Below are 16185 nucleotides of genomic sequence, written 5' to 3' on the forward strand. Positions count from 1 at the left end.
ATAAGCCACAACTTACAATGCGCATGGTATCCACCTTCTTCCGATCTCTTCCCATAAATCAATAACCACTTTGCTGGAATTCCTTTCTGCCATTAAATGAGATCTTAAGAGCTCATAATGGAAGGTTAATGCAAAAACCATTTAGAATACAGTGTAATGTATTTTCAGCTATGGGCTTTACAAGATCTCTTGGATACTCAACAGGCTAAGAACATTAATCAGTTTGATTGATTAGTAGAAGGAAGCTTATTTATTAAAAGTGGAGCTGATTTTTTATCATTTATCAATTAAATGTGATATTTAGACACTTGGTAAGTATTGATAATTAGCATTTAAATTCCAATAAACAGTATATTCTAGATTTGTATTACAGAATGTTTGTTCCTTGCTTTTTGTAAAATACATTGAGCTCATTGCTGTCAGTGATTACTCATCCGACCACTGGAAATGCAAAATGATGCCTGTGTTGGAACCAGCCCTATGAAGTCACCAGTGCCCAGCACATTGATCCACAGCATGCAGCAAGTGTAGTGATCTGCTTGACAAGCATAACTATATTGTTCTGGCATTGGCACTGAAATGTTTGGTATATAATGGTGGGTCCCACTTGTACCACATCCCATTTTATTGGTTGTTGATTGGCACATAAATGCACAGTTGACAGTGGCAATAACATGTTATCAAAGACAAATGCCTAATATCTTAAACGACATATTGGTGGACTGAAGTTTTTTTTTTTTTTTTAGAAGACTGGCATCTTCCCATGGTTATACTGTTTAGACTTAGGGCTGTCTGCTATGTATTCATCACCAATGTATCTGAGTGTATTTTACATTGACAGACACTACAAAGGGTGTATTTACCACCGCACTGTATGCAAAATGCGGTGCTGTGTGTTAAATATACTAAACAGCTGCAGTATTAATACTGTGCTGCATCTTAATACTTTGGGCAGCTGCACTCAGTATACCACGTGGTACAATATATATTCTAACCTGCAGTACATACTGTGGACTGCTGTACTTTATGCTATACAATAAATACTCTGGGCCACTGTTTTCTGTACATTATCATGCACGTTAAATAACCTGGAGCACAGTGCACCATGATATATGTCACATAATGCTACGCACTTAACATGATGTTTTGTATGTTTGATCTATATGTGCTCTGTGCTCCATGTGTTTTCCTTTATGTTACATAATCAATGCTGTGATCTGTATTATGTACTTGGAATCACTGCATTCTGTACACTGTTTTATATTATGTACTACAAACTTCTGCACTTTGTACTCTATACTTTGAGTTTCATACTCCAAAATGTCTCAATTTTGCAGAAGACTAAATCTATCTAGTTTAATATTTTTTTAGCATTAGGAAAATTTGCCAAAAATAATTCTGGTGACATAGCTACAGATGTCCCAGCCAGTGTTCAGGTTATTTGAATTACTTGAGAAGATTTGGGATCAGTAAAATGTCTTCACATCCTACATTCTTCTAATCAGCCAACAAGTTTTATTTCTGGGACTCACTTCCAATGTTAATTTTCATCTGTGAATACAAAGTCTGTTCAATGAAGATTTAAAACTGTAAAGCTACAAATGTAGATTTTGGTAGACTGATCATTTAGCTTGTATAACATTACTTGGGAGATTTTCAGTATCATGACTGAGCAATCAATCTCCTATAGTTGCCATTGTCACTGCACATTCTTGGGTGATCTTTCTCTGTCAGGTATACCCACAGGATTGATCTCATTAGGCGAGTCTCCTAACCATTGACAAGCAATCTCCTGCTGTAGCACAGATTTATTTGGTCTGTGAGATTAAAAGTCGCCTGTGTTGCCCCAACTTTAATTACATCTGTTTAACCCCTCTGCACTTGAGCACACTGATGAAATGAAAGGTACTGAGAGATAATTTAGAACTGCATTGCTGTCCTCATTCTGAAATTATAAGTTAAATGGTTCTCTTTGGCCTAAAAGCTAAGATAAGTACTGCAAAATGAACTTCCCTAGTCTGTATACCTTTTCTGAGTCATAGGACCTAATTTATCAATGAAATCCACGCTCGCTGGTCGCGCATACTTTCGCGCTTCCAGCGAGCCGGTTTCCCACGGTCCGGAGTCGGGTGCGCTCGTACACTCGCCGCCTCACTGCCAGCCGGATTCCTGCCTTGATAATAATGAGCAATAGGGGTCGCGAATCTGCCAATTAAGGCGATTAAGAGGAGTTGAACTCGGTTAACATTTGCCTAACAGGAAAGAAATAAGTGATTTAAAAATATGCTTTTTTCTTAGCACACATAAATGTTTAAAACATTTAAACAGCGCAAACATTTTTTTTTTAGGGCTAAGGGTAATGTGTGTGCCATTAGAAAGAATGATTTTTTAGGGGAACAGTGACTTTTAATGCAAGCTCGCCACTGTAAAGCTGCCGGAGATGCGCGGCTCAGGCCGCGAGCTCATTCAGTTGCTGAATTGCGCGACGGCTTACGATTTCGGATCGCGAATACAGGCAGCTTGCATGTTAAGTGATTGTGTGGACTGACTTTTATTTGTATCAGTGCTGCTACTCTCACCATACAAGTAAATAGGAATGCAAATAAACTGTCACAAGACAGGTCCTTTCTGCAGGCTATACAGACACAGGATGGGCACTGCCATCTTCATCAATTGTACTTCTGGGTGACAGATCTTTGGTCAACTTGATAAGCCAGGCTAGAATCACATAGCATAACATAATCATTTAGTCTTAGCAACTCCAGGGATACCCAGGATATCCCAGCATCCTACACTGAGCTGAACATGCACAGCTCAATGTACTCAGAAAAGAAGAAAAGAAGATTGTGAGCAGGTAGGTATGTTTTATTTCAGAAAGAACATCGCCTGTCCCTTCCGCAATCCTGTCTTCTAAACCAGTGGTTGCCAACCTTTTTGGACTGACGGACCATTAAATTACTGGTGCTATACCGAGCATGCGCGGGGAGCCGGGTGTCACTCAAAGGGGAAGAAACTTCTCCTTTAGTGACGTCATGATTCAAGAACCAGCCCACTCCAGAGACATAATGAGCCTGCAATCGGTACGGGGGACATGGTCCCCCGCTCTGCCTGGTGCCCGCCTTCCAGCAGGAGCCGGGGACCAACAAAATTTTCTCACGAACCACAGGTTGCTGACCGCTGTGCTAAACTAAAGTTCTGCTTTAATGCTTAGAAGGAAATCAACAACAGAACAAATACTTTCGTCAATCAACTATGAGAGATCTCAGAAACATCCTTAATGATCTTAAAAATGCAAGTAGAATGAATTTCCAGGCAAGTGCCGATTGACACAACCTTAAAGCCCAAGTTCTAAGGAAAACTGATTACAGTGGCAAGCAAAATATTTCTGTGCAGGTTTCCTTTCACATGAAGAGAACCTTTCATAGATGCATTATGGAGGCTACCACTGCTGACCTTTCCTTGTAAAAACTCAGTCTGTCTGTCATGCTGACACATTAGTTTTGATGCTTCCTGAGTCAGTGTTGTCTAAAGATATAGAAATTCTAATGCTCATTTTCTGCAATTACAACTGTATTGTAGCTCACGAAACATCAAATGTATTTCTAATGCTGCTTTACTGAGTTTGCCTATTGAAAATATTAAGTGATTAGGACCAGGGCTGGTTTTAGGATAGGGCAAACTGGGCAACTACTTAGGGCCCCACCAGGAACCCAGCTGACAGAATGCCAGGGCTGCATGAAGCTGGATGCCGTGCATTTGGGGCTTCTTCATAGTATTTGCCTAGGGTCCAATTGTATCCTAAAACCATCCCCGACACTGGTACTCCTGGTACGCCATTCATTATACCTAATTCCCAGATTCATGTCTTTAGACGGCACCATCCAGAGGCTGCCCTCCACTGGAGGAAGATGAAGATTAGCCATGACTGGCAGAGAATGGTTAAAGTTATGCTATTTACAGGTGGCACTGGGGTGCTCTAAACTGGTAAATTTAGGGAAGGAGTGCCAAGTCCAGAGTGAGGGATCAGTCACTTACTGCTGTGTCTCCAAGACAGGAAGTGAAGCGAAATCTCCCGTGACACACACTGCATCTGATTTATTAAAGCACTCCAAGACTGGAGAAGATAGACTATCATGGGAGAACCTACGTGATCCAACAAATCTGGTTGATCCAGCAATTTCTTAATATTGTTTGCTTTTGGTTTGGAAATATTTTCAATCAGGTAAATAAATCAGGCAAATAATGTATGTTCAGCTTAAACTTTGTCCAATTTTGCATGTTTGGGCAGCTGTTGAGCGACAATGGTTTGTGGTTATAATCAGGTTTTGATGGTGGATAGATCTGTGGTGACACAATCCGGAGGACAATACTCAATCTGAAGGGGTCAGATGGTTTCAGCCGGATGTGAGAGCCGCGTTATGACAAAACAATGCAAAGAGAGAAGCTGAATGCTTGAAGGTGCTGCCACGCAATGATACAGCCATGGTCAGCTAGTACAGGTAGTGCCACGCAGTTCGCAAGATTCGCAGAAGTCTTTTGCTGTTCTACAGCCTCTTGTAACCCTTAAATGACCAAGACAAATCCTTATCTCGTATGTAACCCGGGAACTATCAGTAGTAGCACAAAATCGGTTTTTAGAATTTGACCACTTCTTACATTTTGACATGAATTGGATGATATTCTGCTGCTATGTGAACCCCAACAAGTAATACCACGCTTTGGGGTGTATTTTTAAATGATTCACCTGTCAATTCGGCTGCACATTCGCTGACAGTGAATCCCTCTACATTTCTAGCTTCAGTGCATTAGTGCACAGAAGTCACAATAGTAAATGCTTAGTATTGTAAATGTATGAATTTTGGTGAAATTATTTATAAAAACAGTCTTTGCATCCTGGGGTGTCCCCGGGTGATTATGCGTATTCACTGCACTATATATAAAGTGGGCAGCATTGTCACCCCCCCTCCCCCCCATGGCAGGAAGTTGATTATAACTACAGAACACATCCTCCATCCCAGGGGAGTACACAGAGGGGAACTATGCAGTGCTAATAACAATGTGTACAGAAATCTCAGATCTCTGGCAGGATCACAAAGTACTTTTGTATTATTGTGTACATAGACTTTGTTGCCTAGCAAACCTGAGGAAAACAATGTCAGTTTTAATACATATGCCTGCTTTATAAAAGAATTAAGCTTTTCTTTGCAATATCTGGTTTTCTGCTGTGAACAGGAATATGTATATATTATTATTAGTAACAACAATAAAGTACATATGAACATTTCATCCTTGCTAAGCTCCTAGGCAGAGCTCTACACAAAACTAGCTGCCTGGTGACCCTGACGTCCCGTCATGCCGTTGTACTTCCGGAATAGCATCCCGTTTACCGGAAGTGACGTCAGTCCCCAGAAGGAGGCTTGTATGGGCAGCGGAGGAGGACGGGAATTATGGTGGACTGAGTGGAGGGCTCTGATTTGGTAACATTAGAAGGACTTTCTCAGGGGATGGATTCCCTGCTGGCCTCCGCCAGCCGCTCCGAGGACGAGGACTCGTCTGCCGGACACAAGAGGAGCCTCTCTCAGGGCTCGGGCCTCATCCCCAAGAGGAGGAGCTCGTCCAGGTGATGTCCCGCCCCGTGTGACACCATTCCAATGTTATTGTATGGACAGTGGGCCTGTCACTGCGTCCGGGGTGCTGACACACACAGTTCACCTGACCTCTCCACCGCTCACATTCACCACAGGATTCACTCCATTCATATGGCGCTGCTTCCAATTCACTTCATAAGACCCCTGGTCCCTATATAGGGGATGACTCTTATGGTGAATGTGTCCCTGGTCCCTATATAGGGGATGACTCTTATGGTGAATGTGTCCCTGGTCCCTGTAGAGGGGGTGACTGTTATGGTGAATGGGTCCCTGTCTAGGGGGTGACTCTTATGGTGAATGTGTCCCTAGTCCCTGTATAGGGGGTGACTTATGGTGAAAGGGTCCCTGTCTAAGGGGTGACTCTTATGGTGAATGGGTCCCTGTCTAGGGGGTGACTCTTATGATGAATGGGTCCTTGTATAGGGGGTGACTCTTACGGTAAATGTTTCCTTGCTCTCTGTATGGGGGGGGGGTGACTCTTATGGTGAATGTGTCCCTGTAAAGGGGGTGACTTTTACGGTGAATGTGTCACTGTATAAGTGTGGTGACTCTTACGGTGATTGTGTCCCTGGTCACTGTATAGTGGGTGATACTCTTGCGGTGAATGTGTCCCTTTATAGGGGGGTGACTTTTAGGGTGAATGTGTCCCTGGTCACTGTATAGTGGGTGATACTCTTACGGTGAATGTGTCATTCTATAGGGGGTGTGACACTTGTGGTGAATGTTTCCCAGGTTACGGTATTGGGGTTGTTACTGCAAATGTGATTTTTCTCTGATAGCCCATCAATTGTCCACCTTTCTTAAAGTGTACCTGTCATAAGAGCAGGATAGGGGCTTTCATTGCTGGACTTCCTTCTGAGAATGTTAGTTGTCTGGCTGCAGTACGTTACATATACAGACCTCTAATCTCTTGGAAGTGTTGTGGAAATCTCATTACTGCTAGTTCTCTGATATCTCAGGCATATGATATGATATATGATATCCCAGACAGAATGTCCCATGTCACATTATATAGAAGAACTGACATAGATGGCGTCTTCTAGCCTATGGCAAGTTCTAAGGAGGAGGCCATGGCCAATGTATATCTATCTACATATTTAATAACCAGACAGCTGCTTTCTTAGCTTCAGTGACCTGACCATGAACTCTAGAGCGACCTTTAATACGTCTGTGCTATATAAATACACTGATAATAAAAATGGATTTCAGACTCTGCCTTGGATAGGACTTTTGTAAACATGTAACGTGTGTCTGTGTTGTAGAAGGGACAGAAGGGACTGACTTAAAGCGGACTTAAACTAAAATTTTTAACTTACATAAACGGATAGACAACCCTTTTATGTAGGGTAAAAATTACCTTTTTTTTGCAGGTGGGTTTAAAAAAAAAAAAAAAAAAAAAAAAGAGTAAAGCCCATCTCCTTCTGTGTCATGGCGACAATAAAGACAGAATGGGAGTGCAGAGCCTCCTGGTTACATGCATCACGCATCCCAGGAGGCTTCTGGTTGCTTCTTCTGCGCATTACCTGAGATTGGAGCTTTTTCTTCAATGGGGAAAAAGAAAATGCCGAACTCGCACATGCGCAGTGAGATCAGCACTGCCCCCCCATCTATTTCAGGCTAGATCACACAATCTTGCACATGCACAGTACAAGATCAGGTGACATAGGCAGAAGAAAATCGAAGATGGCAAAGAAAGATTCCAGGACGACATAGGACCCAATCCAGAAAACCTCCGGAGGGATTGACGGATCTGCAAAAGTAAATGTGTGTTTTTTTTTTGTTTTTTTTTTAGTTCTGCTTTGTTATTGTATCTATATTGGCACATCTGCAACAGCAAGAGTTAGGTGTCTGTGATATTTTTTTATTTGCTTTACCAATTACCTTTCCAGGATGCAGGACAATGGCCCCATCCACTTCTGATTGTATGGAGCAGGGTGGAGGTAGCTGTAGACCCATAAAAGCATTTTCTGGAAATGTTACTGTTCCTACAAATAAAATGAAGGCCTGCGACACAGATGATGGGGAGGTTCTATTTACACTTTTTTGTGCTGCCTGCCTTTCTACCAAGGAAAGCAATATCTGAATAAGTACAATGTGTTCCATAACTTTTCTTGTTTTACAGGTTTATTAAGAGAAAGAAATTTGATGATGAATTAGTGGAAAGCAGTCTTGCTAAATCTACTAGTCGAGCACGTGGGCCCAGTGGAGGAGAGCCTGGAAGATGTTCAGGCAGCGAGCCATCATCTAATGAGAAGAAGAAGGTAGGAATCTGCAGTACCTAATCTTCTGTAGAGATTTCCCCTATTTATGCTTTTAGGATAATGATGGAGGGCCTGGTGCTCTCATCCTGTTCATTAGTTGTCATACCTATAGATCTGTAGTTTTTATTATGAGGCTGTGACCTTTGCTATCACTTCCCATGTCAGCTCTCATGTCATTTAAAAAATGTATAATGATGAACAAGCATGATGGATTACCCCTGTTGTATTTTTACATATTTTGTATTTAAAAAGGATTGCTCAATAACACTTTTTTTCAAAGTAAGCATAACTAGCTAAAGCTTCCTTTCAAGATTCTTATTACACTGATCTTCATATCACATCTGATTAGTATGGGTTACATGCTGTACTTGGCTGTCTGTAAAACGATGTGGAATGGATTTATTAGACAGATTTTTTGAATAATTGATTTATTAATAGAATGTTCATGGAGCTTAGTAAAAAGGAAACTTTATGTTAAATTTCTATTTCTGTCAAATATAGCCAACAAAACCCTTCTTCATTTAGTACTATTCACTTTGAGTGAACAGTTTCTGCCCCTTCAGTATATTAACTTTAGTTTCTAGTTCATTTTATAGTATCCATTACCTCTAATTACTTTTCTTTACTGCATACATTTTCTCACTCACTGTAAATCGTATGATGTTGTGCAGCAGCAGCAAAAAACAGACCTGTAGCTTTTTAATGCAGTGGACCTACTGTACTTGAAAAGCTAGCATTTCAAATGAACTGTAAACTGAGACTTTAAATTAGTGAAGTTACGGGGTTCTTAATTTTTGAGTTAAATAAACAAATCTGTCTTTCATTTTAGCAGGTTTGTAAGACTGTCACCACACCAGCTCCGCCATCTCCTGCGCCAAGCCCAAGCATTACCAAAAGGATAAAGAAGAGTAAGCAGCCACTTCAGGTCACAAAGGATCTGGGAAGATGGAAACCAGCCGATGATCTCCTACTTATTAACACAGTCCTGCAGGTTTGTCTTTTCTTACAATGGCTGCACTTATTAGAATCTGAACTTTGGATTTACCAACAAGTACAGGTATGGACAGCAAGGGTCCTCTGATTTAGTACTCGCTGACCAGGATCTGCACTCATTTTTAATATCCCTCGTAACAATCAACAGTTAATGAAAATATTCATGTTTTATAAAGAGTCTGAAAATGTTTCCTCTTTTACCTAAATCGAGCCTGTATGTGACTGCTGAGGACACCTAGTGTACATATATATACAATAATACTTAGCATTTTTATTAACTCCCGGGGTGCCATCATTTACATGTAACTGCAGAATATACTGTATGCATGCAGTTGTATAACTGTAAAATGTGTGTTTCTAGTGTAATCCATGGTTATTTATATTTTGTACTTAGACAAATGATCTTCAGGCTGTGCACCTTGGAGTTAAGTTCAGCTGTCGTTTCACTCTGAGTGAAATACAGGAGCGGTGGTATGCACTGCTTTATGACCCTGTCATCTCTAAGTAAGTACCGAGAATCTAAATAATTAAAGTAAGATAATTTTCTCATAGGTTTATCCATTGTCTAGAGGCTATACAATTTGCATACCAAGCCTGAGTCTTTGTATTTTGTTAGGTTAGCTTGTCAGGCAATCCGACAGTTGCACCCAGAAGCTATTGCTGCCATCCAGAGCAAGGTTCTGTTCAGTAAAGCTGAAGAACAATTGCTCAGTACAGTGAGTTCTGTAAGTACTAAATGTGTTTGTGAGGGCGTTGATGTTGTAAAGAAAGCTATTGCTGTACTTATTGAGTTTTGTTTGTAGAGTTCACAGCCCACACTGGAGACGTTTCAGGATTTATTGACCAAACATCCAGATGTTTTCTACATGTCCCGTACAGCCAAGTCTCTGCAGGTCCATTGGCAGCTTATGAAGCAGTATTATCTTCTGGAGGACCAGACGGGTACTAAACATGTTCTACTACAATGTAACAATGATATACCATACATTTTCAAGTGTAAACCTATCTGAAAAAGTATAAGCAAAGGTTGGAAAATATGACTGCTTTTGCCAACTTTCAGCCTACATTATTAAATATACTGATAAAATTACCATTAATAAGGTCACTGATAGGAAGTGATCCCTCTTGGTATGTTCCCATGCTTGCTTGTCTCCCTTACGCAGAGTATTGCAGTGGTCACCATCACTGTGTCCCATTACGCCCTAGTTGCTTATATTCAAAATGTTGCAGAAGGAAACCTGTGAACTATATGAAATAAATTGTCCGCTTTGGCAGCTGAAGGCTCCATTCCCACCTGACATCCATAACAGTGCTAAGCAGGGATGGAAGGTAGTTGGGTCTGTGGCAGCTAGAGCAGGTAAAAGATATAGTTATGTGTGCTATTCCAAGCTGCACAGTTTTGCATGTGCAGAGATATAGTGACAGAAGATGGCTTAAATATAAGCTTAATTAAATTTTTCAGGGCGTTTAGGGGGCAAATATCTTGGCTGACGCTATATGTGGTAACTGTTTGCTGACCCAAACATATTCTGTTTTCCTTTAATGTCCTAGTTCAACCATTACCCAAAGGAGATCAAGTGCTAAACTTTTCAGATGCAGAGGATATGCTAGATGACACCAAACTGAGGTAGGACATTTTAATATCTTATTTAAAATAGCCTGTTACTAAGTTTCATCTGCAAAATATATCACACTGTCAGCACAAGACAAATGCATATGCTCTTCCATATTGTATCATGTACCATTTTTTGTATTCTGTAAAAGCTGTGCTATTTACGCATTATTTTGCGTTCCACTTGCAGAGACACCCGAGATGAAGTTTTAGAACATGGTGAGTAATATTGGCTTCTTTACCTTGTGCTACTTATGCTAAATTTGTGTTATGTCTAAGCCCCCCAAATCTTTTTTTTCAGTTAAATGTATCATGATCTGTTCCTATTTCAGAGCTGACTGTGGCTGACCGGCGGCAGAAAAGGGAGATCCGTCAGCTGGAGCAGGAACTACATCGATGGCAGGTTCTTGTGGATAGCATTACTGGTGAGATTTTGTGTGTGTTTTTCCCCCTTAAACGTTGTTAGAAAAATGAACTAAATGTCAACAACTAGCTTTATGTGAATTGCTAGCTAGAACTGAAACCTTGTACACCAGCCAATGGAAATAAAAAATAGCTGAATGAATGTTCTTGTTCCTCCCACAGTTATTCTTTTTAGGGGGTGACTAATTGCTGAAGTACTGCATAGGAAAACCCTAATCTGAAATTAGCCTATTCTGAAATTAGATATCCATTCCTTTTTAAAGGAGGCACTCCAGTTCATAGTCTTAATTTTTTAGGAGACCTTTCCTGTGTTTGCCTGCCGACACTCAGAATCAATTACCACTATTTGCCCTTTCCCTGTCCCAATGTAACAATGTCCAGGCCTGGTGATTGGCTGCTTAAGTACCAAACATCACCTTTGGGGAGATGGTCATATACCTCGAACTACTGAGTATTTCACAGGGTTCTGTCTGGAAAATGGTGCAATGTGGGAGCCCAGGAAAGGTAGCTATCTACAATGCAGGTAGCAGACTGCCGGGCAAAGTGATTAGTTTAACCTGTCCACAGTATGCCTTTTTGCTTTTTTATTTTTTTACAGTGACAGATGTATAGAACATCAGTATACTCGCCTTCTAAATTGTTATTTTTGTTTGTTAGGAATGAGCTCTCCAGACTTTGATACTCAGACCCTGGCAGTACTACGAGGACGCATGGTGCGGTATCTTATGAGATCCCGGGAGGTAATGTAACTGTATAAAGCAAAACTTTAAACTTGTGTTTTCTTGTGCAGAAATGCCTTCTCTGCTCTAGCTGTGTAAAACCAAAGTTTATTTTTCTAACTAGATAACACTTGGGAGAGCTACTAAGGACAACCAGATTGATGTGGACCTGTCACTGGAGGGCCCAGCTTGGAAGATTTCCCGCAAGCAGGGTCAGTAATGTCTTTCTCAAGAGCTACTCTGTAGATCAATACTACTAGTATGATGAGCTTCTTTTTTTGTTTTACTATTACTGTGTGGATAGGTTCTGATGATGGACACATGAGTATGCAAATTGCTGTTTTTTGTTGCTTTTTTTTTTGTTTTAGATTAAATATTGTTGTTGTTTTTTTCTGTTTTAGTTAAAGTATAAAATGTTGCTAAATTTTCTTAGAGCGGAACTAAAACCAAAAAGTCACCAGGCTCGAAAATGCTTGGGGTGGGGGAGACAGGCAATGTCTCTGTTCTGTTCCAAAAAACCTTTTCCCCTGTTCCTGATACTCCTAACACACTTCCTACAATATTGGTGCTATATAATTACAAGATGCTGATAATAATAATAACTCCTGAGCACAGGTGTTACACCATCATTGGCCGCCTTTTGGCTAAGGAAGATCACAAAACTGAAAGACTCAGTGGGGATGAAGGTGGCTTTGGGGGATGCAATAGTCCACAGGCATAGAAAGCACGTACATTTTGTTTAACCCAATTGCAGGCAAAAAAGGAGTGCCACCACCTTCAGGTCATCACAAACGTTCCACTTGTGTTCTTTAATTTCTAGTTAACTAATTTCAAAATGACCTCAATGGATTCATATTTCTCTTTCATTCCCTCGGCATGAGCAAGAGGAACAAGGTTTTTTTGTTACCTTTATGCAGCAATACAGCTTTCAAATTTGCTTTGCTCAAGTCTATGAACAATCTCCACTGCTCTGGTATGTATTCGGAACCTAACTCCATCATCAGACCACTCACGTTGGTACAGAAGCAAATGTTGTTTTCCAGCTTGTAATAACCTGGGAACTTTGTGTGACGATCATGAAAGTGTGAAGTTTATCATTTCTTTTTGTAGCAAATTCCACTGCTTTTTTCTGGAGGCTAACCGTTCAGACTTCTCTTTTGACAAAGACAGATCCCTTACTAGATCATCTAAATCTGATTGGCTTATAAAATGTGTCTTACCCTCTTCAAATTGGGGATCATAACATTTATTAACATCGACATCATCCTCCTGTTCCTCATCCGACATGTCACTGTCAGTAACACCAGTTGTAGGAAGGCACTGGATTCTCTGCATCATGTGGCACTGGCTTCAGAGCAGATTCAAAATCGGGATAGACTATTTTTGACTTTGTCTTCTTCGAAAACCCAGCAATTTTACTCATACAGAAGTAGCAGCCAGAGTGATGGTCTTTTGGCTCACGCCAAACCATAGGCACAGCAAAAGGCATTTTATTCCTTTTCCCATTCAACCATTGTGTTAGGCCAACGTAACACACCTGACAGCGGATATGAGGTGCCCAGCTTTTATTCTGATCTCCAATTTCACTTCCAAAGTAAAACCTGTAAGCAAATCTCACCCTCTTGGTTAGGTTCTTGTGTTGATCACACGGGGTAAATTTGCCACAAATGTAGCAAAAATTGTCTGGTTTATTATCACGGCTGCGCCTACTAATCTTTAGTTCAAAACAGACTCACTATGGCCCAGTTGTACTATCCAATAAGATGGTTTCACATGAGAGACAAGCCCTTGGTCCATCTTGCTTATATATACCTATTTCTGGTGTCAGCTCACTGACTTGCCCAGTCCCTGCTGAAACATGCATGCCACCAGGGGGCGTGATTCAGCTGAGGCAGCAGCAGGCATAGTGATAGCTGCAACTGTTATAATGTTCCCATGTAAAAATTACCCAATTACCAACCATTTGAACAGCAATAGCACACCTATAACCTAAAATCTATACGTGATAGGCAAATTCGAGCTTGGGAATCAGCACTCTTGATATCATGTAAATCACGTGTTATTCCCAGTAGCCAAATTGTTGTTGTGCAGGGTTAAAAAAAAGAAATGTAAAGCATGTGCCATAATCCGCATGTATGCAGTGCATACTTACCAATTATGGCAAAAGCTATCCAGCCGTTTTAGTTTTGCTTTATTTTTGGACAGTGTGCTAATAACTGAATGGTACCCTTTGTGTCTCAATTTTGATTTCATTTTAGCAATGGTCGGGAAAAAATATCTTTTTGTATTCTATTTTTTACAATGAAGGTGTCATCAAATTGAAGAACAATGGAGACTTTTTTATAGCAAATGAGGGCAGACGAGCGCTGTACATTGATGGTCGGCCTGTGCTACCAGGGAACAAGTGGAAACTAAGTCACAACTCTGTAGTGGAGGTAGGTGTCTTTATCTAAAGGAGTCTATATAGTAGAGTATTTTGAATTATTCTTTCATTCAACTTGCAAAGGAATGAGGAAGTTGTAGGTCTGCTCCCTTCACATGTGACAAGCTTGCTGGAATATGGCTGCACTGGATAATATAAAACCTGTTCCTGTCTTAAAGTGACTCTTACAGCTATTTGGCTTCTAGCTTCCAGCTATAAACGTCAATTTAGATAGCACTAAAGCTTTCCTATTCTCTCTGAGCTGCTTCACTGGCTGTTAGAAATGTGCAAAATGTAGGAAGGTGGGCAGGTGATGTGTATATTCTGTGTTACATATACTTGCCATGCAAATGCATTAACTAGCAACGCTGCTCATAATTTTCAGCCTTCACCTCCACCCCCTCCTCCTTGCACCTAGGCAACATAATACTCGCAATGTTAAGAAATAGTGACACTATACTTCTTGGACCCTGATGTTGATCCTCCACATCGGAGATATCTGTGTAAGCAGTGTACGCATAGAAATTAATGGTGGCAGTTGCTGCCCCATCTTACTGCAACCTACAGAATGTTTACATTTTAGAGTTGCATTGTACAGTCTACCCATGCTGTGGATAGAGGTGCTGTTATAGCATCTGGGAGCTAGCTTCTTACATATACCTATATCCTATACTTTATACAGGCCTCTGTACAGTATTGCTTTAACATGTAAACCTTTCATAGCTAAAATGATAGCATTCTGTGACCTGCAGCAAATTGATCGGCAGCCCATACTTTACATGCACTGCACATGACTGTTTACAAGCTTTTTTTACACGCACCGCACCGTTGCTTGCCTATAAGCACTATGTGTTAACAGGTGTCAAACATTTAGTTATTTTTTTGTATATTTATTTTTGTAATCTTACACTCTGCAGTATAGTTGCTAATATCCTAGTCAGGGTTTCCATAGCAAAAATGTAATTGTGACTACTGATGTACTTACATTTGCCATGTAAACTTGTAATGAGAAATAACCAATGTAAATCCCTGTTTCTTTCCCATAGATATCTGGTCTACGCTTTGTGTTTCTTATCAATCAAGATCTGATAGCCCTCATTAAAGCTGAAGCAGCTAAAATGATCCAGTCTTAAAACAATTCCCTGCACTGAGACGTGAAGACACAGGACCCAGTAAACTTTACATTTTGCAACTCTAGAGACCTCTAAAGTAGGCCCTGGAGCTAGCGGAGCTTTGACAGAGACTTCATTACATTGGGTGCCATCTAGTATACAGGGTGACCCTGTGTCTGGTTTGTAAAATATAAATATTGCATTTTGTGATAAAAGTTATTTTTTGTTAATAATTTTTGTTTTTGTTGTAATTAATATGTGAGTTTTTTTCTTAACTGTTTCATGCTTGTATAAAATGGAACATACTTTGTAAAGAACTGGTGCTGTCTTTTTTACTTTTTAATTCAATAATATTAGGTTGAAAATTAGGCACAATTCAACACTAAGCATTAAAAAAAATATATTAAACTAAAGCAAAAAAATTTTATGGCTTTGGGTCATGAGCTGTGAACAGACTACTTTGGTGAATAAAGGTGAACTGCCTGGTACACCCTAATGCAAACTCATTTATAGTTCAGTGTTCTTGGTGATGGAATACAGTTGCACCTTGAGTCACTTTTTTGACAGGTAACACAGGGTAAATATGGCAGATTATTTTGCAAATATATAATGCTGTCATTTTCCCCACAGTAAACTGAATAAATTCTTACCAATAAATACCCCTCTGTGGGGAAAAAGTGCCTACTATGGTTTAGGGTCAGCTTTGGGCAACAGTATGTTTTTGAGATAAAGGAGGAAATTCACAGACACAGGAAGAACATGCAAACTCCAACTAGATTGTGGCAAAAGTGCAAACCTCTTATCCACTCTTCTGTCTTAGGGAGTTCTAGTCATTTGCTGCTTGGATACATGCGCATCCTGGGTTATCCCAGAGAGACATGAAATCCTTCAGGTACTCAGATGTTATTGCTCTAAAGACTGAAAAGTGTGCTGGGTGGGGCTCTAATGGGAGAAATTTTATTGTGATCATTAAAACGCAGCAGCCTGTAGTACAA

The 16185-nt window shown here is 40.4% G+C and overlaps 1 protein-coding gene across 2 annotated transcripts; it reads left to right on the forward strand.

The window, feature by feature from the left end:
• Positions 1-5393: 5393 nt before the first annotated feature.
• On the forward strand, positions 5394-15507 carry MCRS1 (microspherule protein 1). 2 transcript variants are annotated; one of them, XM_072409159.1, is made up of 13 exons: positions 5394-5620; positions 7771-7909; positions 8739-8900; positions 9297-9406; positions 9519-9627; positions 9706-9844; positions 10454-10529; positions 10705-10733; positions 10847-10939; positions 11595-11677; positions 11781-11868; positions 13964-14091; positions 15125-15507. In XM_072409159.1, the coding sequence occupies exons 1-13, from the start codon at positions 5505-5507 to the stop codon at positions 15209-15211; spliced, it is 1359 nt and encodes a 452-aa protein (XP_072265260.1). In that variant the 5' UTR covers positions 5394-5504; the 3' UTR covers positions 15212-15507. The 2 variants fall into 2 exon arrangements, with proteins under 2 accessions (XP_072265260.1, XP_072265269.1); XM_072409168.1 differs by having other exon boundaries at positions 8742-8900.
• The last annotated feature ends 678 nt before the right edge of the window (positions 15508-16185 follow it).

This window comes from Pyxicephalus adspersus, chromosome 1, assembly GCF_032062135.1.
Source record: "Pyxicephalus adspersus chromosome 1, UCB_Pads_2.0, whole genome shotgun sequence".
Taxonomy (NCBI): domain Eukaryota; kingdom Metazoa; phylum Chordata; class Amphibia; order Anura; family Pyxicephalidae; genus Pyxicephalus; species Pyxicephalus adspersus.

Coding starts and splice junctions, on each gene's coding strand:
- MCRS1 (XM_072409159.1), top strand. CDS start 5,505: ATGGATTCCCTGCTGGCCTCCGCCAGCCGCTCCGAGGACGAGGACTCG. Junction 9,845..10,453: donor TCTTCTGGAGGACCAGACGG/GTACTAAACATG, acceptor TTAATGTCCTAG/TTCAACCATTACCCAAAGGA. Junction 10,734..10,846: donor AGATGAAGTTTTAGAACATG/GTGAGTAATATT, acceptor TTCCTATTTCAG/AGCTGACTGTGGCTGACCGG.